This window comes from Eutrigla gurnardus (assembly GCF_963514095.1).
Source record: "Eutrigla gurnardus genome assembly, chromosome: 13".
NCBI lineage: Eukaryota > Metazoa > Chordata > Actinopteri > Perciformes > Triglidae > Eutrigla > Eutrigla gurnardus.
This window is the reverse complement of record NC_139936.1, coordinates 18,212,079-18,239,177: the sequence shown is the minus strand read 5'-3', so window position 1 is coordinate 18,239,177 and position 27,099 is coordinate 18,212,079. Positions and strand designations below refer to the sequence as shown.

At 43.2% G+C, this 27,099-nt stretch overlaps 1 protein-coding gene across 1 annotated transcript; it reads left to right on the top strand.

The window, feature by feature from the left end:
- Positions 1-2,959: 2,959 nt before the first annotated feature.
- Positions 2,960-26,502, top strand: prkg2 (protein kinase cGMP-dependent 2). The gene is made up of 19 exons (XM_084025590.1): positions 2,960-3,074; positions 3,881-4,400; positions 7,563-7,729; positions 8,887-9,000; positions 11,449-11,554; positions 11,985-12,048; positions 16,015-16,092; positions 18,332-18,426; positions 18,867-18,935; positions 19,545-19,643; positions 19,820-19,970; positions 20,071-20,207; positions 21,130-21,219; positions 21,662-21,803; positions 21,955-22,118; positions 22,297-22,419; positions 22,820-22,882; positions 23,817-23,883; positions 24,403-26,502. The coding sequence occupies exons 2-19, from the start codon at positions 3,889-3,891 to the stop codon at positions 24,496-24,498; spliced, it is 2,337 nt and encodes a 778-aa protein (XP_083881716.1). The 5' UTR covers positions 2,960-3,074; positions 3,881-3,888; the 3' UTR covers positions 24,499-26,502.
- Positions 26,503-27,099: the final 597 nt, after the last annotated feature.

The window sequence follows — 27,099 nt, the reverse complement described above, 5'->3', positions numbered from 1 at the left end:
ATTAAGTCAATGCAACCGACAGTGTTTTATTCAAGAAAAAAACTATATTGGCTGCTGTGGTGCAACAGTATGAAATATGTCATACTTTTCTATGGAGAAGTTTTCCTTCAGGGATTTATTTTTGGAAAGGGTTTAATTCACACAGACCATGATATTTTCCTAAACATTACTATGTAGGTTTGATGCCTAAAGCTCGGGAGCTTTCTGAAGGTGAACTGTGCAGAAAATGACAAACATACCTCATGAAGTTTTTAGCAACGTCCTCATAAAGGCTATTGGTCAACAACAATAATGTGACATGTGAAGGAAATAGTGCCAACAAACATTCAAAAACTCCATCCATCCATCCATCCATCCATTGTCTACCACTTATCCTGTATTCGGGGGGGCTGATCCCAGCTGTCATTGGCTGACAGGTCGCCAGTCTATCACAGGGCCGACATGTAGAGACAAACAACCATTCACGCTCACATTCACACCTACGGGCAATTTAGAGTCATCAATGAACCTATCCCCATCCTGCATGTCTTTGGACTGTGGGAGGAAGCCGGAGAACCCGGAGAGAACCCACGCTTACACAGGGAGAACATGCAAACTCCACACAAGGAACCGACCCGGGACCCTCTTGTTGTGAGGCGACAGTGCTACCCACTACACCACCGTGCAGCCCCATTCAAAAACTCAAATTACTTAAATACAGTTACATTTTACAAAACACAACTTATATTATATCAAAGAAAGGAATACTCCTCTCACTGTTCGTAGGAAAATGTGTTATTAACATGTGTAGCACATTCATACCTAAAATAACTACAAGGCTGTTAAACACCAACTAATCACAGGAAACCAGTAGCTCACACCCAATAAGGTCTATAATTGGTTGACCTGGTCATAACCCACAGACACCATAATGTGTCACAAGAAGACATTGATTTGTTTCAGGGGGTCAAAAGCCAAACTGGTTATGAGCCGCTGCACCAAGATATGATCTTTAAATGACACTATGATATTTAGAGGCTTTTTCAAATATGGAAACTGCAGCTTCAATATCTCCTGAGGCAACTGGAGGTCCAAAACTATTAGGCAGCAGACTGCACTTGAACAATTTCATGGATTCCCAAATCATCAATGTCTCACCATAAATCTAAGACTCATTTGGGGTGTAGGTAATGTCATCTTGCAAATAAATTAACCGGCAATGTGAGATCATAAACACTTCAAACAAAAAGAGGAAACACATGTAAACACAAATCCAGCTGCCTGGCAGGTTTAAAAACACAGACGTTTGGCCAAAGGAGTCAATTCCTGCAACATGAACATGTGCTTTGCTTTGTCAGAGTGCCCTTGAGCAAATTAACGCAGCCCGACTCAGCCACTTGGAGACGATCCGGCTGTTAAGGCGTTTGCTCATTCAGAATGTGTCCTCAGATCAGCTGCCAGCCTCTCAGATTGCTTTCAGGTTCAGGTTGGGTGTCGCTGACCTGGATTATTACTTTGTTGTGTTGCGAGTGCTGCGGATGAATCAACTTTGGCCAGCAGCCATCATTGTTCTGTGGCTGTCAATAAAAGCTGCTGCAGGCCAGGCTGCTCAGACGAACGCACTGGGAAAAACAATTAACAATCTCTGGACTGCTGCTTTGGGTCTAGACATTAGCTTGTCCAAAAGAAGTGAGATGCCTCGTATGAAAACATGGAGACAAAGAGAGGACAATTATCAGATTCAAAGACACCTTAACCATGTTATGAATATATGAACAAAGATTCCCCCACAGTGATGTTAACCCACTCGTATAAACCCACTTTGCCAAATTAAGTGAGAAGTAGGATCATTTTCCTTTCCACTTCATGCAATCAGACTTCTTTCTGCCGCCTGATGGCCAGTAGAGAATGCAAGTTTAAGGCACTTCAGGGTTGGCTTTACTTTTCAGAACTGGAGGTCGCCACCAGTCATTACTATTTTGCCCAAGGACACTTCATCATGCAGACTGGGGGAGCTGGGATTGAACTGCTGATCTTCCGAGGACAACTTGGTCTCGGCCCTCTCAGTCATATATTACTGTGTCGGCTGAATGTGTTACTGTACAGGTTATAACATGTCAGAGGTTTCATCTGTTTCATTTAAATAAATAAATAAGGTAAACTTAGAATTGTGCCTACAAACTGAAATTACAGGATAATGCTAAAAAAAAGTACCTAGAGCCACAAGTCCACACGAGAGAAGCGTTATCACGCCATCAAACTGCCTAGCGTTAGCGTTAGCTTACAGAGCATACATTAGATTACATGTAGCAACAAATATACTGAGCATATTGACTTGAGGATAAACTTGTGTTTTATTTGATAATTCATTTGTGATGCATTACCGGTTTGTGACACATGTCTGTTTTATGTCACCTGCTTCACAAAAATATATACAATTATTTTTTGGGGATTTGTCCAGGTTATTCATGGCTAGCCTGTTCATGGTGAAATATTCTACATGGCTGGTCTTATTCATGGTTTCTATTTCTTTTTAATGACGATTTGGGGTTTCCTGTACGGTGACGTATATTTGTGAGTGAAACAGGATTGGCTGGACAGGAATTGGGAGGAATTAGATCAGATAACTGAAAAGTTTAGCTCACAACCTTCTCTAATTGTGCAGAGCTGAAGTTACAGATTGATGGATGAATGAGAAGAAAAAATGATTTTGATATATATATATATATATATATATATATATATATCAAAATCATTTTTTGATTTATATATATATATATATATATATATATATATATATATATATATATATATATATATATATATATATATATATATATATATATATATATATATACGCAATTACATCATTCTTAAATTAACACCCGACCTCTGCCAATCATACCGGTTGTCGCGCACGCGGGAACGCGCACAGCCTCGGAGGAAAGAGAGCGCGCGACAGAGAGCGAGCTAGAGGGAGGCGAGGATGCGACCGGTGTTGTAGCGGACGGACCGTCTCTCTGCGGATGCTCGGATGTACGAATTCATCATTTCTCATTTTAAATCGTCTTCTTGAAGGCTTCAAACTACACCGGGTAAGAGCCGATATCCCCTGAACGCAACGCGGACTCATTCATCTTCTTTAGGGGAACAATGACGAGGCGTCGGAAGTTGCAGGTGCACCATCCTCTCAGGGTTTAATTGGTAAATTCGTTTTTAATTACCTGGAGGCAAAAAAACCCCAAATTGTTTGGGAATATTATCAAAATGTCAAACGTCATTAAATGTGACAAAGAGTCAAAGAGTTGCAATTTAAAACAAAAAACAAAATATGAATACATTTTTCTAAATAAGTTTAGAAAAAGATTTGATTTTGGGAATAGTGTTTGAGAACAACATGATCCGACGTCCACCCGCTGTATCAGAAACAGGAATGTCCTGAATGAAGTGTACTGTATGTGTGAGTGGGCGACAGTCGCATGCAACAAAAACAGGATTGTTTCCTCTGACATTTTCAGCCCCAGATTCACTCTTTAATATGTGGACAGAAACGTGCTTCAAACACCACTTTTAAAATGCAATTATAGATAGAAAAGTTGTTATTTTGATAACTCCCCCGCCCCCCTGAACAGCATCTCCCTCCCTGCTCGTGTCTGAGCAGATAGGGAGTGACTGTGGATGTAATGTAATACTTCCTGCCTCCTGAATAATAAATGGAGAGGACACACTCATTATATACTGATTTGCTCTTTCTCCAGTTTTCTCTCTTTGCCGCGTCAGCTCTTTTGTGTGAAACCTCACTCCCCACTTCCTCAAACAGATTTTTCCTGCAAAAATGTCAGCGTACTTTCCGAAAAGCTTTTCAGCAAAGATTGTCTTTTTTGGTCGTTGGTGTCTTCAGGTGACAAGATGGGAAACGGTTCCATGAAATCAAAGCGTTACAAACACTCGGATGGCTCCAACAGCAGAGCCCCCAAAGACCCCGGGGTCAAACACTCGTCCCTGGACTCCCTGAGGGCCCGAGTGGACGAGCTGGAGCGGGAGGGCAAGCGGAGGGACGAGGAGCTGGGTGCCAAAGAGCAGCACATCAAAGGCCTCCAGGAGCAGCTCGCCAGACAGACGCGAGCTCTGGCCGAGCTGAGCGAGGAGCTGCACAACAAGTGCATCCAGCTCAACAAGCTGCAGGACGTGATGAAGGGGCAGAGCGGGGCCTCGCCGGCAGGCCTGAGGTCATCGAGGCCCTCGTCCATCAAGGTCGGCTGCAAGGGCAGCCCCAACCTCAGCGTTCGCATCAAGGAAACCCTCAATAGGAGGAAAGGGGCCAAAGCCGGGGTCTCGGCCGAGCCCACGTCCAGGACCTATGACTCCAGCGGGCTGCCGAAGTTCTCCTTTGAGAAGGCCCGGGTACCGAAGGATGCCAGGTGAGATGCTTGTGTTCAGAGAAAAAAGGGTTCAAATGTCAATGTGGTGAGATGGACGGCGTTTTGAAAGGTTTGTGGCGCCCTCGGGTTGGTCCACGTCAGCCGGGTGGAGGGGTGTTAAAGATGGAAGCAGTAGTGGGAGGAAGTGGGGAGGCAGGCAAGAAGCACAGATTCTAGTGCCATGACGCGGAAGAAATTTGTTCAACAATAGTCAGTCTACATTACGCAGTAGGTGATTTAAAGCCTGGACTGATGGAGGAGAAATAGTGTGGGATGATATTATAACCATAGTCAATATGATCTTAAACATTTAGCGATACGTTGGCTTTTGCGATGATTTACTATTTTATATCCGGTTTACCTAAGATTAAGTCTTTTAGTTTCCCCCACCCCTGATAATCAACGTTATGTTCAGAGTTAATCTATTAAGCTTTCCATTTAAATAGTTTACCGTCTCCAATAAGTATGTGGACGAAGCCCTTCTTTACGGTTTTACGGCTCTTAAGTTCCAATAAAGGGAAATCTTTCGACATTATTACACCTTCCAATTTGTGGCAACAGCTCGTTTCCATCCCGTTTCAACATGACAATGCTCCATAAAGAAATGGTCGGAGTGGAAGAACCTGCACAGAGCTCTGATCTCAACCTCATCCGACACCTTTGGGATGAGCTGGAGCCGTCCAGACCACTTACCGTCAGTACTGGACCTCATTCATGCTGTCGTGGCTGAATGGGAGTAAAGCCCTGCAGCCAAAGTCCAAAATCCTGTTAAAACAGAAGTGAGGACGTTGTTATGGCAACCCTTCTCTTAAATCGTCAAAATGAACACAGCTCTCCCCAAGTACACCATACTCTCCAAACATCAACGGCCATCTTGCCTTCAGTCAGTCTGTTCATAGTCTTACTCTATGAAAAGTAAATAGAACGGATATCTAAGGTTTGGGCTATAAATGATGGTATGTTGGAAAAGAGTTGAGTGACAGTTGAAACTTGAGACTCAGTTAATTACACTACATTTTGAGATTCTCTGCAATTGATACCACTCGTATCCGTGTATTTATTAGCTCAGCAGTTGCCAGGCAACCAGCGGTAAGTCCGAGGTGTTTCTGGTTGCAGCCAAGAAATAATGCAACACATAACACGCTGTAAAATGGTGTAATTTATAACACCTCGTTTTTTATATCTCAGATAAAATAAAACATAACGAGTAAATTAGAGAGCATTAGAGGTGCTGGGAGGAGGATTTTGGAGAGTTTCCCGTTTCCAGTTTTTGTGCTAAGCTAACAGCCAGCTAACAGTAGCTTCATATTGAACAAGCAAACACGAGCCGCATCAATCTGCTCATTAACGGTCTCCTAGAAAGCGAACATTTCTTAGAATGTCAAAATATTCAGTTTCTCTCCGTTTGTCTCATTAAGACAAAGGTGCCCTTTTTTTTTTTTACAGTTGTGTTGCCTAAATCTATCAATCAATCAACCTTTATTTATACTCGTAGGACACAAAACTAACTGTACGTAGTTACTTTAAAGCCCAACCATGAAGCTTTTTCACCCAACCCAACGTTCGTTACGTGACGTAATGCCGTCCCGATTAACAGAAAAAACGTCATACAGGCATGAAATATACGTCCAACTGAATTACTTTTTTGCTGAGCGACTCAAAAAACAATTAGAAATTCATGCCCATGTATACCTAATGAGCAGATTACAATTGGGTGACGATTTCACAAACTACCGTCGGTTCCTATCGTTCAACATGAAGACCATGAGTCTCCCTCTCTCAACCTGATGCTCATGTTTAAAGCATGTGTCGCTAATAAGGCTGGCGTGTATTATATAACCCAGACTGATGTAAATGAGGCAGTCTGGTCGCCTCGTGTGGACCGGCCCTTTGAAAACCACAAATGACAATGCAACACGCTGCAGCGTAACGAGGTTGGGGAATAAAGGCTGAGTGTCATCTGCTCTGGTTTTGTGAAGCCCAACATGGAAATTTATTAGACAAGATAAGGCGGGTAAACAGACCACCCACCTTCTGCACCGCTCACCTCTCCGAGCAGCCGCCGGGTCTCATGATCTATCGGTTTGCATTCAACCATGGCTCTTAACCTTTTCAGGTTTACAACTCCCTGAAGGAAGTGATGTCTTCTTCTAGCGGCCTCTCGCTGCAGCTGTTAAAATGCACAACTTTGACAGCTCACGATGATTTTATGTTTTCACTACTTTACTTGATTCATTGTCGGAAAGGAGCTCAGTCGTCTTTTCACGGGGGACAAAATATTTATCACGCAGAGCCAAAAACGTGGCGAGTAACGTGGATGTGGGCGAGCTGGCAGCTCGGACACGCGGCACATAGCTAGTAATGTAAAGTGTCCTTTATGTCATAGAAACAAGTGGAAACATACTCTATTATCAATACATGTCCTGCTTTTAAAGTTACACAAAAAAGTGCAGTAAGAAAATCATACAGAAGTATTTATAGTGAAAAAATGCTCCTCTTTTATGCAAAATATAACATCTCCAGATTATTTTTTTAATGTTTAGATCAGTTGAAGAAGTATACAGAGGATAAAGGAAAGAAAGAAATATATAAAGAGGGTGAAAGGGAGCAGAAAGAAAGGATTAATCAAGAGAATAAAGGGTGAAATGGAAAGAATGAAAGTCAACGACTGGAAGAAGGAAGGCAGACAACGACAGGAGAAAATGTAAAAAAGACAGAAAAGAGAAACAATAGAAGTGAAATAGTCACAAATCCATCTAATCTATTGGTTTCATATGTGGACACAGTTTTCTCGTGTCACTCGGCACAAAAACAATATCAGTAGAAAGTCAATTAGGATCCTTTTTCATGGTGGACACAACCAATGAATCACATCCACGATGCAACAACCAGAACTAGTGACGTAGTATTAAATACTGAGGGAGACCACATGTCCCAAAGTGTTGTTATAGATTGATGCTTTTGTGATGTTTTTCTACATTAGTTTGAAAGTCGTGCACAACATTTGTGTCCATGTACACGAATCAATGTATTCAAATTCCCTGACTATTTCACCAACTACTGTTGGGAAAAACAAAATGTTTCCCTGTAAAAGGCTCATACATATGAAACAGCTAACAGCCCCAGAGGGTCTCACTGCTCCCCTGTTGTGGTCTGTGACAGTGTAAAGAAGCTGCTGACAGACAGCCTGAACAAGAACCAGTACCTGAAGAGGCTGGAGCTGCAGCAGATCAAAGACATGGTGGAGTGCATGTACGAGCGCACCTACCAGCAGGGAGAGTACGTCATCAAGCAGGGCGAGCCTGGGAACCATCTGTTTGTCCTGGCAGGTAACCTCCACTCCTGCTTCACCATCTTACTCAGGAAATCACACTTTCTCCTGTCCACTGCACTTAAATACAAACGTCACATGACATCTATGACAGCCAATAGGCAGCAGCAGCAGCACCATGTGACGCGCTGGGGAAGCCGGCACCCTCAGCAGGTGATTTCACTGACGAGCTCTCCCTTTAATCAGAGGGCAGACAGGAAGTCACCCGACTGTCAGCAGTTCTGTTTCCTTTTCATGTGAATATCACAGAGAACATTTGTTCACACATGATGAAAGTAAAGACAGACATGGTTTGGGTTCCCTGCTGTAGCTAAAACAACATGTATGATGTCTACAGTCACGGTGTCTTTCTTCTTGAATCAAAGTACGAGTTTACAAACCCACATCCCACCTCCTGTGGTCACACAGATTCATTATTGTATCCGAGCTGCAGGAGAGGGAGAATATTATTGTGTGTGATGTGACAATCTAGTAGTTGATGTAAATGACCAGCCAGATACAGAGAAGGACGTAAACAGCCTCAATGAATTATTGGCTCCAGTTTCTTCTTTTTAAACACCAGAAAGTGATTTTGATGAACAGATCTGCTGTCAACACCACGTATTCTGGAAACCACACTTTTGTTCCTGTCTCTCACATACGTCTCCTGTGTATTATCCTACATTTAATTCTAAGTGACCAATCATTAATAGAAATAGAATAGTGCTGACTGCAGAGGGAATCTAGCAGAAATAAAATGAGTCACTTGGCTCACCGGCACGTTGCTGTTGCAGATAGATTTATGACCTTGTTTGGTCTTGGCATGTTCTGGCTACTGTACAGCCTCTCTGACCATGAGCCAATCAAATCAAAGAGAAATGTTTCCCTTTGATTAAAAACTAAAAATTGTAAAAAAATCACAGGAAATGCAGGTCCGTCTGTGCTCATCTCCCCAGAGTCTCAGTAACAGATACACACACCTGCTTGTTAGCAGACTTCCTTCCAGGCTCCGCCCACATCTGCCAGCTGGTGAAATCAGAAAGAAGAATTCTTGTGGTTGCAATTTGAATGAAATTTAAATACCATTAGGTTGTGCCTGCAGCCCGTGTCTGTCTCTCCTGTGTCCTAAATGTGGATTTTAAAATACTATTGATTGTCCTTGTTTGATATTTACAGACGGGAAGCTGGATGTGTTTCAACACAACAAGCTGCTGGCGTCGATAACGGTGTGGACCACGTTTGGAGAGCTGGCCATTCTGTACAACTGCACACGGACGGCGTCGGTGCGAGGTGACGATGCTTTTACATTCATGCAGTAAAGAGGAAAACTACCTCAGGTGTCAGCTTCTCCTCATCGGACTTTTAAATGTTGAGCATCAGACTGAATTCGGTCAGTGAATCCATGACGGCCGAGGGGCGACGGACTGACTGAATCTGTGACCTTGTGGAGGATCAAATTTCAAGTAGCAACAGTTTAATGTCCCATTACTTCCCTTTCTCTTCTCAGATTGTGCATTCACATGAAGCAGAGCGGCCTACCTATTCAAATCTCTGCTCCATGAAGTTAGACTCTGCGTTACAAAGCGTTATGTCACCAGGTAGCAGGAAAGTGCTGGGAGATACAAAAGGCAAAATAAAGTCAATTATGTATTCTCATACAAAAGACAGGAGAAGTGACTTTCTGAAGTTTATCGTCGTCATAGAGAGCTACAGGGAGGACCCTCAACACAAAAGCCAAATCTTTCCATTGGATTTTGGATTTATTGAAATGAAGAAAATAAACTCTGTGGCGAACACAAGTTTATAATCTTCACAAATGAACACTTTTATGATTTCAGAAGTGGGAATGCAATCGCTAAAAAGTAAAAAGCTAATGTTTGGCCATAAAGTAGCTACACCGCGATCATACAAGCATGAGGTCACACCACGAGGACGAGTCGGCGTGATGACGTCTCATTTAGCCTCTTGATAGCAAAGACATGTAAAAGCTTCTAAAGTTTTGGCCTGTCTTAACCACAGACCTTATTTCAGACATCTAACTAAAAACACATAAAAAACCATCGACTTCGAGACAAGGAAACCAGAAGTGAAAAAATGCTGACTCACATCCCGGTTTTAGGGCTCATGCCTGCCGGACTCATAAGGCAACCAGCAGAGACTGAACAGCGCTGCTGGGCGGACGGATAAACTGTTGTTTGTCAAGAAACACTTACATAACTCTCAAAACACACAAATAAGTACTTTCTTACACTATTAGGAAAGAAGGCGGCTTACTAGAACCATATAGGGTTCTTTGGCTTGGAAGGTTCCTGAAGAAAAAAGCAAAATAAAAGCCAAGGGGCGATGCTAGTTTAACGTATAACAGTGCTCAGAGTGGTGATATGTTGGCAAGATATTGTTGTCAATTGTTAATGTTATAGAAACAGAAAAAACCCACTATGAGTGCTTTTGCAATGAAATGCGGGGATGAAGGGCTTCTCGGCACCCTAAGGCCGCTTTTCTGCCAGAAAAAAAAGATGCTATGTGGACACAGAAACCTTCCTCAGAAAAGGGTTCCTCCGTTACAAATGGTTCTGGCTCGAACCTCAGCCCATGAAGAACCCTTATTTTTAAGGTGTTTTATGTTCAAACTTTGGACCAAACCAGGCTAGCTTCTTTCCCCTTTCTTCAGTATTTATGCTAAGCTAAGCTAGGCTATGCTAGGATACAGCTGGAGGCTATAATTAATGATTAAAACGGCTCTGACCTGCTTGTGCAACAAACAATATGTTGTAACTGGTGGTGGGAAGCCAGTGAAGGGTTCCCGTCCAAGCTGCTGCACTAGCGCCTCCTTCTGGAGGGAAAACAGGAAGCAAAAAACGAAAAATATTTTATCACAGAGAGGAACATAATGCATAGCTGGGGACGACAGCCTTCATAAAGCTGCTGGACAATGAGACTTTGTTTTCCATCCTGTCCAGGCCCTTTAAACATGATATTCTCTTTTCTCCCCCAAACACACTCCTGACTCCATGTAATCTGACACTTCATCTGACTTTCATCTCAGGAATCACCTGATGGTAAGAGCATGAGAATCAGATCGGCCATTAGACCCGAGTAAACAAGCCTTTGCATCGGCCGTGTTGACTAAGGCTTTACATGATATCCTCGGCTTTGCATTCTGATTGGTTTTCACATCCTCGGCATCGGGAAAGTGCATACCGAGTACTATGTGAGTGCTCTTTGTCCGGCTTTGTATATTTAACCAGGTAATTGACTGGTGGCCCTCGGGGGAAGGGACACGGTGCTGACCTCGATAGTCGGGGTGAACTGGAAAAAGCGTGACAGCTTGCCGAGCCTCTCTGAGTGGGTTTCACATGATAACAGATGAAGTGGACACAGGGAGCCTCTTTCTTTGCTACCAGTTCTTGTCAAACTTTCACAAAGACTTCCTCCTTGGACCAACAGAAGCCAGCGAGTTTCTGTAGATTTGACATGACTCACCACTGAGATAAAGGACAGATCAGTGTTTCTCTCGCCTCCTTTATAATAAAACAACTTCATGTATTTCCTGTGATAAGGGCTTTAATTAAACTCAAAAATGAAGAAAGACTGGGAATGTGCACTGTGTTATTGAAAACAGCTGTGGATCCTTTAGCATTTACTAATCGGGGGCACAGGTTAACCGGTTTTTAGTGTGAGGGGTCAGATCCTGGGCCGCGCCCCGCTCTCTGATGGATGTGATGTTGTTGTTTGCAGCGGTGAACAGAGTGAGGACGTGGGCTTTGGACCGTGAGGTGTTTCAGAACATCATGAGGAGGACGGCTGAGACGCGACACGAACAGTACCGCAACTTCCTCCGAAGGTTAGCGCCGAGCTGTCTTCACTGAGCATGCATCGACTTACTGTGAGGGTTCTCGACAATGAATACATATGACAAATTAATAATGCCAATGCATGCAACATTTGACTCATTTAGTCCGTCTATCTTGCTTTGTAACATTACTAATCCACTGATAGTCTGCAAAACCTCCACCACTTGCTGTAAGAGGGTTTACTTCACATGGAAGTGACCAGCGACGCATAAAAATGGCCACCGCTCTGATCATCCTGCTACGCTGCTTTGAATGCTGTGATTTTATTTCTACAGTGTACCAACACTTTATAAACTGTCATCATGTCTAGGTCGTGACATAGTAGTACAGTTCTGAAAGGCATCACTTAACCAGTCATTTGTATTATAACGTACGTGCAGAATTGAATGTTCAGCCCCTGTGTTTTGTCTTTATTGTTAGTGTTTCACTGTTGGCTAATCTGCCAGAAGACAAGCTCAGCAAAATAGTGGACTGCCTCGAGGTGGTAAGTTATTCTCTCAAACTATCTAGATTTCTGCTGCAGGGACAGTTTGACTTTTTCGTTGTATCGCCTTGGCTTTTGCTCGATTCCCGGCAGCTCGTGGGAGCGCCGGCGTCGCAGATAGCTGCTGTCAAAATATCATTACCATTTGGCGGTATACCATTACTACGTGTCAGCATATTCCCTCCACCTCCAGTCGGCAAGACCTCACAAATTACCTTGTTGATGAACGGAGCCGATATTATTCCTGTCATCGCCGGGCGCTGTATATTGTTACCATAATTATTTGACCAAGGCCCCAGAAAGTGTTTATCCAAATGGGGGACGAGTGATTTCTTAAAGATGTGCGAGTGACAGGCGTTCGGTGGGAGAACATACAAGTGTGCGGAGGTGAATGTGTATGTGTTGAAACACGCTGCTCGACCCCCGTTCTCCTCCGCCAGGGTTGGATTTCAGCGGCGAAAGAGAAAACGGAGCGCAGCTCGTCAGCTTCGGGTCAATAACAGCCATTCTCAGCGTCTATTAACGATGAAACTTCAAGGACGTTCCCTGCGATTGTCGGGCGACTCGCTGCTCCCCACGACGGCAGAATTTCCTTATTCAGTCATTTCTGAGGGGGGGGGGGGGGGGGGCTGTAACCTTATAGTGGTGCAGATGTTCGTCGAGAACCTGCCAGATAATATTGAAGCTTCTTGTCAAACAGTGGGGGAATGGAATTTAGTGTGTTCTGTGTGTGTGTGTGTGTGTGTGTGTGTGTGTGTGTGTGTGTGTGTGTGTGTGTGTGTGTGTGTGTGTGTGTGAGGGGGGGTACCTCGTTTTCTGTTTTTTGACCATGAGCTCTGTGGAAAGTAAAAACAAAAAATAGAAATGACTTCCTTTTTCATTCACTTTTGCTTTGGCATGAAATGTTGTAATGAAGTGACACAAACTAATAACAGCTTAGCAGTGGTGGTCTTAACTTGGGAGCTTAGCTAAGCTAACAAGCGTCTTTATTGAGAGCAGGTTTGTTATGGTTTTCCTTAACTTAACGTTGTTGCATGAGCGTTGTCCTCAACATAACTTTCGTTGTTTTGCATATTATTGTAGATTATAGAAAAATGATACTTCAGATTGAATTATATTCATTTGGAAATCAAACAAAAACAAATGGCAATTGTTACACAAATGAAATGTTAGGTATGGAAGGCGTGTGTCAGGTATCAGTTTATGTCTCACTTTTGTCTCCTTTAAGGCTCGGTGTTTTGTTCAACGGCTTTAAAAGTTCGGGTTCTTTACCCTGTTGGTAGCGAATCCCACCGCACAGCAGCTTTAAGGCATTTTTCTGTTGTTTGCTAGCAGATTGATTGACAAGGAGACACCTTCACACAATACAAAGTCATGGGAGAGTGTTTCCTCTCCGCTGTGGGCGGGATTCTGTCAGCCTCAAATGGAATATAGACCCTGTGACCTACAAAAACTAGTAATTGAACATTTTATTAAATCGATTTTAACTCTTTTTTTCAACGAGGTGTCTCCACTCGTTACATAAACGTATAAATATCACTTCTGCGAATTGGGGATGACTGAAAGAAACAACATCATTGTCCCCTCTTTAAAGCATTCATGTGTGCTCATGTCATGACTGATATTTCAACAACTCCTTGAAGGCAGCAAGATGCTTTCAAGGAGCCGCAAAGGACAACCAGCCCACCTGGGGGGGCTGCTGGAGACTGCGGTGGTCTTAAAAATAGCTTTTGTTCCTGTTGTTTTCGTGTTTGTGTCCCTGGAAGCGGAAAGAGACGTACGGTTGAGTATCGGTTCTGACTGGTCGATTGACAGGCGCCGAAAATAGATCGACTGCAGCCAAATCCAGTGCAGCCACAGCAGAGCACGAGTGTCTTTCTACCAAATCAGAGCCGTGATGGTAAAGATGAGACAGGAGTGAGATGCATGTGATCGCTGGAGCATTGAAGCATTCTGAGGGAAGATTTCCTCTTTAGTTCCTGAAAAGGTGAATGTTGCAGCCTGGTACGACGACCCTGAGACACAATTGAAATGGTGTCGCTCCAACCTGCACAATCGCTGCATCACCCAGACATCTTTCTAAACAAAGCCCTGGCCAGTCGTCTCCGCGGTTACGGACGGGTGTTAAAGCGGGCTCTCTTGAAGCGTAAACATGACGTAAACAAGCCTGGACGCTCGGGGAAAACGCCACTTGTGTCAAGAGGTTTGACAGTAAACACCAGGGAATGTTTACGCGTAGTTGCTCTGATTTCCACCAAAGTCCTCCATAGTCCAACGGATCCCAGCCATGGGCCGCGGTCTCAGCTGCAGGGATTTGGCATCATTCCCAGGAAACATTTCATGCTGGACACCTGCCTCCTTTGCAACTTTCCCCCCCTGTCTTTACCTAAAAGGTTTGAAAATGGAAGGCGATCCGGCGGCTCGCTGATTCAGCAGGCTGGCTTTTAGCGCTGTGGTTGGGACGGTGTGTTGGGTTCGCCGGCGGCTGACAGCATGAAGTGGAGGCTGAGAGAACACACTGTACCTCAGTGTTTGATTCGAGGGTATTTTTAAAGTGTCACTCAGTTTTATGATGCTAGTGAGACTGAACCTAAACTATCTCAGTCGAGTGTGAGCCGAGCCAACTGGAGTGTGCAGATGTCTGAGTCTGTGAGCTCCACCGAAGCCACAGGGACTACTTCTCTCTGATTGGCTGACAGGCGTCACTCAAAATCATATCAAGATCCTTCCAGGTTAAAATGCCAAGGGTCATTTTAATATGCAATTAACCATAGCAACAACTTTCTACTCTTACTGGTGAAAATAACTACCAAAATAATGGATGATGATTGGAATACAGATTTTGTTTTTACCTGTGGGATAAGGATGATAACGCTCTCCTGGTTTAAAAAAAACACGGGACTTAATATGACTTTGCAACTTAGCGGGACTTGATATATATCAGTATAACTCATTTCATACTACAACCCAGGTGGCAACCTCTGGTTCTGAAAAGTGAAGCCAAAGCGGAAGTGCCTTAAACTTGCATGCTCTCCACTGGCCATCAGGAGGCGACTCCTCTGGTTGCTAAAATAAGTCAGATTATAAAGAAGTCTATGAGAAAAAACGTACGTTTATGTTATGCAACAAAACAAAGTTTATGGTGTTGGCAACACACCACTAAAAAGGTTTCGGAAAAATATCATGGTTGGGCTTAAAATCACTACAAAGAATTAAGTTTAGGCAACAAAACCTCTTTGTTTAGTTTAGGAAAGCCATCAAAACGTGTCACTGTGTTGTTGACCATGTAAATGGTCTGAATATTAAAACCCCTAGGAAGCATTTTCTGCTTTTCAACGTGCTCTTTATCCAGACTACATGCTGTATGTCAATGCACAAAAAGTATATATCTGATCACAAAAACGGTCAAAAACCTGTTAAACATGATTAAACATTGAGAATTTGTTGAGAGTTTGTTCTGCCTCTTCTATCAGGAACGTACGGCTGGTCATGTTTGTGCTTCATCACCTACATTACCAGCACTGATCAATAATAAGATAAATCGAGTAGTTAAATGAAGCTTGAATGTACAATGAAAAGTGATGAAGGAGGTAATAATTGCTTTAATGCACACTCATACTTGAATACATGACTGTGGCGTCAAACACAAATATTAACCGCTGTCCATGATCATGAAAAGCCCTCATGACAGACATTAAAAACATCATAATCGACGTGTACTATTGACCTGTATTCATGTTTCATGAATCCCACGAGCCCCTAAATATCCGTCCTGATCAGCTGGCTGAGAAGCTCTGAAAGACAGGGCATCATTAATGGCTGAACTCCAGCTCTCATCCCGCAGGGGACCAGCTACCAGGAATCAGACCAGCCGGTTCACTGGTTAAATCAATGTAATGCTTCAGCTCTGACTGTTGTCCTCCCTCCTCCCCCCCCCCACCCCTCCCTCTCTCTTTCTCCCATTAGGAATACTATGACAAGGGAGAGCTCGTCATCCGGGAGGGCGAAGAGGGCAGCACCTTCTACATCATTGCGCAGGGAAAGGTAACGTGTTTCATACGCTGACAACATGAACAAGCAGGTAGTTTAGCATTAATGTCAGGACCCTGACTTTAACTCAAACCTGATGCCTGCAGACGACATGATGTTAGCGTTGGTACGATGGTCCATCAGGTCAGGTGATTATAGAGTCATAAAGTCTTGTTGTGATGATGTGACAGACTACACGCCGGCCCCCGGCCAATCAACGCTGGTCATCCGTGTCACTCACATGTGTGAAACATGCTAGACTGTCTGTTGGGGTGTCACCCTTAACACCAATTATCTGATCTGATCCGACACGGCTGTCCGGCAAGAATCGGGCTGAAACAGGCATAACTGAGCAAAAAGCCTAAAACTTCATCCGTCTCTCAAAAAGACATACAAATTACCACCTTTGTGTAACAGTTTGCACAGAGAGAAAAATGTTTGTTGCGATTTATTTATTTATTTTTTGCAAAATCTGCTTTGGTCATCTCAGTCGTCCTCCAGGAAAACAGGTTCTCTACTAAATCTGCTTTTGAGGTTAGCAGCTCATTAAAGAGGGCCAAATATGTTTTTCTGCATTTCCCCGTCTCTCCCCTTTAGTTTTATATTGTTTTTGTGTGCATGAAAAAGCTCTCCAGAGTGTCAAAGACTAAAATCTATGTCCAAAATTAGTTACTCTCCTCCTCAGAAACTCTGCTTGAAACGCCTGGACTGAAATATTGTGGTGATGTCACCAAGTAACTCATTTGCATAATATCTGCCCAGCCACAAAGCTCGTATGCTGAGCTGAGCATGGAGGCGTATTCTGCTGTGTAAACAGAAATGTCCTTCGTATGGACTTAGAAAGGAGGAAGAGTTGAAGTGGCTAAAATGCATTCTTATCACTATTCTCCAGCAGCACAAGTCCCATTATCTGGTTCTGGTAAGGGATGTGACATTTCTGATAAACACACTAAGTGGTTGACCAATCAGAGCAGACTGGGACTTTTGGGAGGGAGGGGCAGGAGCTCAAACCAAGCTTTTCAGAGAGAGGCTCTGAAGAGCTGGTTGTATGGCTTAAAAACTATAATTGTACAATTAAGTGAATATAAATAACTGCAGTAAGGAAGCTTTAAATATTTTTGCCATTATCCTCACTGGTTATTATAACATGTTAGAGATTGCTGCACTGCAGAGGTTTCTGGGACGTTTTGAGACGTAACAATGAGACTCATTAGGGCCGGAGCCGTAATCCTGTCTTTACTACGATAAAATAATCCAACGCCTCGGTTAGACAATACCGTACCACGTCTCTATTGCACTGATAAGGATGCTACAGAGACACCACTAGTATGCTCCTGCTGTCATTCGTCCTCTGTCCCCTTGGTTTCCATGCGTGGAAACAAAACTGCTAAAGACAATTAGAAAAGCAATTTCTGAAGATTTTACGTTGAAAACTGGATGCTGAAAAGCTGACTGCTGCTTTAAATTCACAAGAAAGTGACGTGGGATAAAATGTGTGTATTTTCCTTTAATAACAGAGCAGTTTTGGCGAATACTCCAAAAAAACAATATGTTGGTCAAACTGCATGTGAGACTGGGAGTTGTGGGACGATGACTCACCCGCCCGTCTGTCTGATAAGTCGGCAACCTGACACCGGGGAGCCAGGGTGGGGGGGTCCACAGGGGACTTTCAAAATGCCATTATGAGCTGATGTGAGACAGCAGCTCCTCAGCGCTAAGCTAACCAAACCAGAGAGGAACACATGTTGTTTGGAAGAAAGGGGACTAATACAGGAAACGGCTCCACCCCCACCTCCACCCACCGTACCCCCCAACCAGGGAGCGCCTGCCACCAGGAAAAACACGGGAAGTGAAGGTCACTGAGGTCAAACGGGACACTTAGCTAAAACACAACCCCGGTCGTTAGGCTGTGATGTCATCGCGGCAAGATGGTGCCACAAGTGGAATGATTGACCTCGACCGGGGTGGGCCACTGTGTTTTTTTAAAGCCTCACAAATTAAGGAGAAGTTTCACAACATCCAGGCTGCACGAGTGAAACCTGCTGCTGTCTGGGAAACACAACGACCAGCCGCACAACACAGAAGCTGATTTAAAGCCGTAGACATCACGATCCAATACGTACCATTGGATATGCCATTATTCTTATACTTTTTACAATGCATGCAAACATATCAGGAGAAAAAACTGAAAGCACGTTTAAAAGCAGCAGCGTGAAGTGAAGGTGCTTTAAAGACCCGGCTGACTGTTGTGCAGGTGAAGGTGACCCAGACCACCGAGGCCCACAAGCTGCCACAGATCATCAACACGCTGCAGAAGGGGGACTACTTTGGAGAGAAAGCACTTATAAGGTGAAAACAAACACCACAGGTTGTCACTTTACTCTGCTTATGGAAACGCTGATTTAATAGCAAAGTCATGTTTATTTATACCGCCCCAAAATCACACATTTACGACCCGAACAACCAACACAGTCTCACGGCAGATTAGTTGACAAAACAAGAAATCGGTTAAGACAACAAAACCTCTTAGTTTGGAAAACCTCCACACGACACTTCATAAACTGTCCAAAAGTCCAAAATATAAGTGCACCTGAAGCTGAGCATTTAACATACATGTAATCGTCTGCCTTTCCTGTTAATCACAGTTCAATTTTATTTTTGTTTAATTAATTCATTAATTTAATTTTCAATCTTCTTGGATACAATATGTTTCAAATATTGATTCACTGCTGTGATTTACACATTAAATACAAAAGTCAGAGATGTGTGTGTGTGTGTGTCTCTTTCAGCGATGACGTCAGGTCAGCTAATATCATCGCCGATGAGAACGGCGTGGAGTGCCTCGTCATTGATAGAGAGTGAGTACTATCTATATACATTTGGAGTGTAGTTTTATGGACACCAACAGAAGACTGTTCCCTCTGGAGCTGAAGGTTATGGAAGATCCATTTTATAAATCTAAATGGTTTTCTCTTGAGGCTTAGAACAGGTTAAAGATAAGGTTTTTGGCAGGATAATCTTTCTTAAGGTAAATTAAGTTCTGTCATTTTTAAATATGTGAAAAACCAAGGACCATTTGTCTTGTTTTCACCTTTGAAACAGCTTACCTTCCTGACATTGCCTTCCCATCCCACGTTAGAGCAACAAAGAACAATAAAATGCTAGAAATGTTTTGAGTGGAGACTTACGAGGGCTGGATGTGGTGATTTTTTAGTCACAATGATCATTATGAAGCAAATACTGAGCGAGCTTTTTTCCATAATCAGCTTTGAGAAATGTGTGATGACTATCTGAAAGTGCCAGTTCTGATATTTCCTCCCATTACCCCGCAGTCTAATGTGATTAACGTAATCAGAGCTTCCTTTAGGAAACATAAAACATAATATTCTCTGTCTCAATCAACTGCTGATTTCCTCTAAAATGCATCTTTTAGTTAAATCCAAGTCTGCGCATTGTTGTGTTTGCAGGACATTTGATCAGACGGTGGGCACGTTCAACGAGCTGCAGAAGCACCTGCAAGGCTACGTGGCGACGCTCGATCGGGACGACAAGAAGAGACACGCCAGGTCGGTGTGGCGCCGCATGCTCAGGACAGCATAGTCACTGAAAAGATGCTTTAAACGTCCGACTAAAAGATACACGGGACCCAGCTAAACCAAAATCATTAGTGAAAATATAAAGATAGCATATTTGGAGATCCATACTCACGTTAAGATGAGGCCCCTCTTCTGCCTCCATCCAGGAGGTCCGTGTCGCGCCACCAGAGCCAGCCGCTGTCGGCAGACGTCATCCAGCTGAAGGCCATGGTGTCGGTGTTTCCTCCCGCCACGCCCTTCGACCACCTGGAGGTCATCTCCACTCTCGGGGTCGGCGGCTTCGGACGAGTAGAACTGGTCAGACCTGAATCCACGAGTTCCCACTGATCACTCGTCTAATCTGTAAATAATATTAAAAGAATTCTAAGAGAAGTCGCCCTGTCGCCTCCACCTGCAGGTGAAGGTTCAGGGCAAGGACATCACCTTCGCACTCAAGGTCATCAAGAAGAAGCACGTGGTGGACAACAGGCAGGAGGAGCACATCCACTCGGAGAGGAAGATCCTCGCCGAGGCTCGCTCGCCGTTCGTCGTCAAGTGGGTCCTCCTCCTTTCCATTCCTCCTCCTGCATGACGAAGCTCGGCTCCATTACTCTGGGAAACAGTACACGGCTTATTAGTTTTTGATGAGATCATAGTCGAGGCCTCGGGCAGATCACATCTTCTCAATGGGGTAGAAAGGCAGGGGATATTAAGATGTCCGCGATGAAAATGTACTTATTTGCTATGAAATATTGCAGCAGTAGCTTTTTTTTTTGTGAGGTAATGATGATCCAATTTCAGTGTCGGCGGTGAGAACAGGCTCCGATATTAAAGCCATCCTTCACGTTTGTCCTGTTGACCTCCTCTTCAAACGCTCCATGTAGTTATTTGACCTCTTTCACATGTTTAAACTATTATCTCCTCATCTTTCCAATCTGCGTTTAAAAACCGATGTTAGGTGATTTAACAGGATGCAGGGTGACAGCGTGCTGCAGCGGTTCACATCTGCTCTGCTGATATTGAATCCTGGGTTGCTATTAGCAATTTACTTTGAAAATATCACCACGAGGGTCAATTAAAATCACATTAGTTCACAAATGAAGCGATAATGTGAGCTGTAATGTCTTGAAATATATTATAGTACATTGCTATAATTACCACTGGGGCCGCATGTCGCATGATTATTTCTCTCCCTGCTGATTTTTATACTGTATGTACTTAACCAGTTTACTCTTTGATAGAAGGAAAACAAGCCGGGGTATAATGTTGTTTTTTAACCACATGAAGCGAATGTGAACTATTGCACTCAGTCATAATTACACATAAGGAGATTAGAAAACCTCCACCCTAAATATTTACAACCAGGGAAATTGCGTTACGTTTGGCCAGATGTGAGCGATTATTACTATTATAATAGTAAGAGGACAAATGTGTTGTTCAGTTGCAGCTTAACTCCCATGTGCTTCTCTTTCTCCAGACTGTATCGCACCTTTAAGGATAAGAAATACGTGTACATGCTGCTGGAGGCCTGTCTGGGTGGAGAGATCTGGAGTCTGCTCAGAGACAGGTGGGGGAGACCGGACACTCCCTGATGTTGGAGACCTAACACAATGACCATGTCTCTAAAGCACCATCTTCCTTCATACTGGCTTGGCTGACTTCTCCTGGAATCACTGGTCCAGTCATCCTGAATCACTGAATAAGGCCCATTTATTAAACGAGATCACTTCTCCTGCTTCTCTGCCTCCAGAAGAGCAAACGGTCCGGCTGAACACAGTAGTTTGTGAAATAGTCACGGACATGAAAATTCTCAATTATTCACACTATGTCACTCCTCTGGACGTTACATGGTCACATGTATTAATTCATGTGTCCACCATGAATCTTAATTGACTTTCCATTGGAATTATTTTTGTGCTGAGCAACACGAACAAAATGGAAAATTGTTCTTCACTTATAAACTGGGTTGTTTCTGCACAAAGTTTCAAATGTGACTTTTTTGTCTCTAGGGGGAGTTTTGATGAGCCGACTGCCAAATTCTGTGTTGGCTGCGTCACAGAGGCTTTTGATTACCTCCATCGCAAAGGTGTCCTGTACAGAGACCTGAAGCCGGAGAATCTCATGCTGGACACCGAGGGATACATCAAACTGGTGAGATCACGGGTTCTGTTACTGCTTGTGTTCCTCGCAAATAGATCTTCATTGTAAAGAGCTTGACTGTGTCTAGAACTTCTGAGGAGTCAAATCTATAAAGTTTTTTTCTTGCACACTGAAGTTTAAATTGGAGTCTCTTCCTTCCCAGGTTGACTTTGGTTTTGCCAAGAAGATCAGATGCGGCCAAAAGACCTGGACCTTCTGTGGGACTCCGGAGTATGTGGCCCCCGAGATAATCCTCAACAAGGGCCATAACTTCAGTGTGGACTTCTGGTCTCTGGGCATCCTGGTGTTTGAGCTCCTCACCGGCAGGTCAGTGGTCCACGCTTCCAGGCTGCAGCAAGGCTCTGTTGGAGCAAAGCCCCATGTAATCATCCTTCCTCTAGTTATCACCTCCATCTCCTTCCTGATCTGCAGTCATTATTGTTTCACAGACCAACAGTTAAATCAAAGAAATTAAATCTGCCTCCCCCCCCTCTCCACTCCACAGCCCTCCGTTCTCAGGGAGTGACCAGATGATGACGTACACTTTCATCTTGAAGGGAATCGAGAAGATGGACATCCCCAAGAAGATCAGCAAGAGACCCGAGGACCTCATACGCAAGCTGTGCAGGTACGGGAGCACATGGGCAAAGCTAGAAAAATCCTCCGATACACCACTTTATTACTTTTCTCAGCCACTACATTTCAAAATCAGACAAAATCAGATTATTATTGATGACCTGAAGGGTTGGGAGGCTGCTGGATGCTTCGGCGAGAGGAGAGCAGACTGGAGCTCGGGAGAGGAACGCTGGCTAGTTAGCTAGTTAGCTTGTCCACCTCCACAGCTGTCTAAGCTAGATAGTCTCCAGAACTCCTGCCTGCTCTCTTTCCGGCTCTCTTAACCCTCACCTGTAATGATTTAAATAAGATGTTGAGTCCTTGAGTGATGATGACATCAAGGGGAAGCGGTGCTTTCAAGTATCTCAGTTCTTGCTCTAAGTCAACAGTCAATTCTCTAATCTATTTTACAGGCGAAATCCTGCAGAGCGACTGGGAAACCTCAAAAATGGAATAACTGATATCAAGAAGCACAGGTAAGAAGGGACTGACTCATTTCACTGCTGATCTCAGTGGGAAGATGATCTGAGCAATTAGCACTGATTGAACATTATGAATGAGCACCACCGGTTTACGACCTCGGCAACTAGATGCTATCTGGACACACTGTACAAGATTTTTTCCTCTTAACTTGCTTTGTTGACAGAATATGAAGGCTAAGAGAGGTACAGGATACAGTAGAGCCATAAACTACAGCTTGTAAGGGTTAAGCGTATGTTATTTTTAAATGTGTCGCTGACCTCAGCTCTTTGAACATTTAAAGACTTTTCCTCTTCAGCCTGCTTTCAAGCAAGAGGGTCAAGTTCTAGACCAGCGTTCATAAAGGTCCCTCAGTAAGACCGTAACAACCTTGGGGCAGATCAGTCGGGGAAAGTAGAGGTGTCAAGCTTTGATTTTAACATTTGTCAACTATGTGTTTATGCTGGCAGAGCCAGTTTACTTACCGACATGTTTTTGCAACACATTCTCACTCCCAACATGTCAAATACCGACACTCGGTCAGTGGTCCTGAGCCTCAGACTGTAACCCTCTAGATACCCTCCTTGTGTTGGTTTTGGACGTGGCAGAGACGCCGTTTCAGTTTCCACTCGTACATGCACAGTGGCTTTTCAAAATAAACTTCTGTCGTCAAAAGAAGTTGGATTTAGGCAACAAAACCACTTAGTCATATAAAGAGTGTTGTTGATCAACGACTCACATGACTAGCGAGCGACAAACACTTTAATTTTGGTTCGGGACATGAACAGCGGCCTCCTGGGTGAAAGTCCTGTGTTTATTTGACCTTTCTCTATACTATGCAGTTGCTCAGACCATGTAATGATGACACGCTTGAGCTTACAGACCCCTGTCGGTATTTGATGATGTGGGAATGAGACCGGGTTGGTTTTTATGTGCTCTATGTGTCTGAAGGTGGTTTAATGGCTTCAATTGGGAGGGACTGAAGGCGAGGACTTTACCATCACCACTGAAAAGAGAAGTAAGTAGATAATTATCCAAAGACCACTTTTATGATCTTTTCCGAAGCATGAATTCAAACATTAAGTAAAAAGCTAACATCACGGAAACTAACGACACACCATGGTCACACAAGAGTTCACACACAGAAGCTGTAGAGGTGGACTAGTTGGCGTGTTGACGTGTATTTTGCCGCTCGTTAGCAACCGCCTTTTGTTAGACATTCACAAGTGGTGCATTTACTCTTGAATTTTATATCGTAGATCTAAAAACCTCTGAAGCGTTTGTTAACTTCAGACCTTATTTCAAGCATCTAACCAAAACACTGGACTCATTCACTCTACACGTTTCCTTTTTTACGTATTCACATATTGTTGGATAAAAACATTTATGCTAAAGCTAACTTTGCTTTGCTTAGCAGATGAGTTCCTCAAGGTCTCTCAGAAGAGGATATCAGTTAAACATAAACCACCTTATGAGAAAAAAACTGCGAGTGATGAATCCGTCTCTCACCTTTACTCTTCATCGTCTTCCCTTGTAGCTTACAGGACCGACGGATCACAGCTACTTTGACGTCTACCCTCCGGATGAGGACAGTCCTCCTGACGAGCTGTCTGGTTGGGACATGGACTTCTGAGACGTCCTGCTCCATCTGTCCATTACTGTCCTTACTTTTGTCACCGTCACCACCAAAACGTCATGGGCAAAGTGGGTTTTTTGGGTGATCTCACAACGGGTTCTGGCCAACGGTAGCTGCAATTAGCTGGTTACTTTATGAACTGACGATTGGCTGCGTCAACGCGAATGAACAGTCACAGGAGAAGAGTGTAAAGTTAAACGGCGTGTTATTTTACATCACTATCCTTCTGGTTGATATATCTGACTGGCAGTCAGTTTAACTGTAGTGCTCATAGTGGTGCAGTAGTAGAGACTTGTTGTTTAAAAGTTCAGTGTTTAGCTTTGCTAAGCTAGCCTGCAGGCTAATCTTCTGTTCACGCCAAACGTGAAGTGGATTATTTTCACGTTACTCACGAGTTTGAATGCAGGATTTGTTTTTATTAGTGGGATAATTGGCGTTTATTTTCAATGCTGTTAGACTTTGTGTCACGCAAATGTCTTGCTTCAGTTGAAATATTTCAACTTGCGCGAACAATAATGAGGCAAAATGTTCACTCAGGATTCATTTCTAGTTTGGAGGGAGTACATTTTGAAACAGTATTATGTTTTTACATTCCTTAATCAATCTACGCCCCCATAATAATCTCTTACAGATACCTCTAAAATATTGTTTTCAGACACTTTTCTCGGGGCCCTCGTCATGACGGCTCCAGATGTGGCTGCTCGGGAAATTTGCGATGCAGCTGCAAAGTCTTTATGTCTTACAGCTGAGGGAATTTGTGTTTACATGTGCAGTTTTTTTTTTTTTTACGGCTGTTTGAGGAATGAAGTTGTGGGGTGGAGATATGTGTGGAGATGACACTGCAAAAAGAAAAAAAAAAAGAAAAAGGCAAGCAACTTGAGAACAAACAGACTGGGGAGAAGAGATTTCACTCGCCTGACGTTATCTAACCACAACACGCCGCTATCCCAGAGTTCCTTGTGCCAACAGTGTTATCCTCACAATCCCTCCACTGCCCAATAGAAACCCCTTCCCCACTTACTGTAAGTTATCGAGTGTGAGCAGCAGGAATATTTACCTTTTTAAAGCTGAGTCGAGTCTGTGGTTCCCAGCAGGAGGGAAGTTCTGCTCGACCCAAGACACCGATGATGTGAGGAGGCGAGGAGGACAAACTGAGCAGAAAACCTGTTTTTCAGGAGCTTATATGTGTATTTTCCAGCTTTAAACATGTTGGGGTTTATAGTACATCGACCGTCTATGTATATACTGTATAATGTAAAGCACAAGCATCAAAAATAGACAATTTATACTATCCCAGATACTTGTTCCTCTGTGTAAACCTTAAAAACTGGGTGAGTGAATTTTGTAAATCTCACATGTGTGTGTAAACACTGAGTGGTGAATGTGTGTGTACAGTATGGACTGTGTGTTTAATGTCTGTGTATGGAAGCACCTGAAATCCTCAGAGAAGCTGTGGCCTTAAGAAAATGACTACTGATTTCAGGATACAGCTGTGATTGATGACATTTTTTAGATAAAGTTTGCGTTTTTTTTTTATTGGTAATTGAATCAAATAGTTTTCTTAGATTGGTCATTTTAAATGTTATTTTATGCGAATATTATTTATTTAATTTTACTATCAATGTGCAGATTTTTCTCATGGTGGACATTTTGACCTGTTAAAAACATCGGTGTGTAATGACATTAAAAATACCTGCATGTCAACTTCTGTTTGGCATGAGGTGTTTTGTTTCACCGTAACCAAACGGCAGCAAGTGATGTAATAACCAGCTTTCACTAAAAAATACAAGTTTAAGACAATAATTCTCCAAGTAGACATACAACAACCAATATAACTGTTTCAATGCCATTCATGCTATGTTTCTTCTTTCCATTTTTTTGCTGCTATTTAGCTAGCTGTAGAAATGATGATGTCCACATGTTTGAACCTGCCAACAAAGCTCTGATTGGCCGATTGTTTCTCCAACCAGGGAAACGGCCGCTATTGAGCAACGGCAGAAATTGTGGGCAGCAATTTAAAGGTCTGCATCAAAGCTGGCAAAGACTCTGTTATTGGCAATGGTGACTTACGGGGACCCAAAATGAAACTTTGTGATCATTGCATCTGCTTTACTGCAATGACGAGTCAAAATGTCTGCCACCAGAACGGCCCATTGCTCAATGTGTGTGGATTCATGGCTGAACTGTACCTCGAAATAAAGTTTTACAAAAACCGAAATGTATCCAAACTGTACTAAGCTTCAAAAAACTGAATATTTCAACCCGGTCTTCGTGAAATAGTCACAACATTTAGCAATGTAGCAAATCGTACCAAATCCTAAAAAAAGAGAAAGAAGATTGATAGATGTGAGTCTTGCATACTTTTATTCATGACTTTGAATGCTTCGTAAGGATGGTCCAAGCTCAGAGGGAGGAGGGGAACCTTAAAACTCTTTCACGTCAGTGGTGACAAATGTCCATCACAGATATAAAGACCATCGACATGCGAGAGCTTTGGCCCCCCATCCCCGGACCACAACCTGTACAAGATATGCAACATACAGAAAATAAATAGATGCATGTTAAAAGGTCATTTCCATATACAAATATATTTTATGA

Bases quoted from the DNA above. Each gene is read 5' to 3' on its own strand.
- prkg2 (XM_084025590.1), top strand. From the start codon at position 3,889: ATGGGAAACGGTTCCATGAAATCAAAGCGTTACAAACACTCGGATGGC. The intron at 9,001-11,448 runs GTGACGATGCTT...TGTTGTTTGCAG, and splicing joins ACGGACGGCGTCGGTGCGAG to CGGTGAACAGAGTGAGGACG. The intron at 18,936-19,544 runs GTGAGTACTATC...TTGTGTTTGCAG, and splicing joins TGCCTCGTCATTGATAGAGA to GACATTTGATCAGACGGTGG.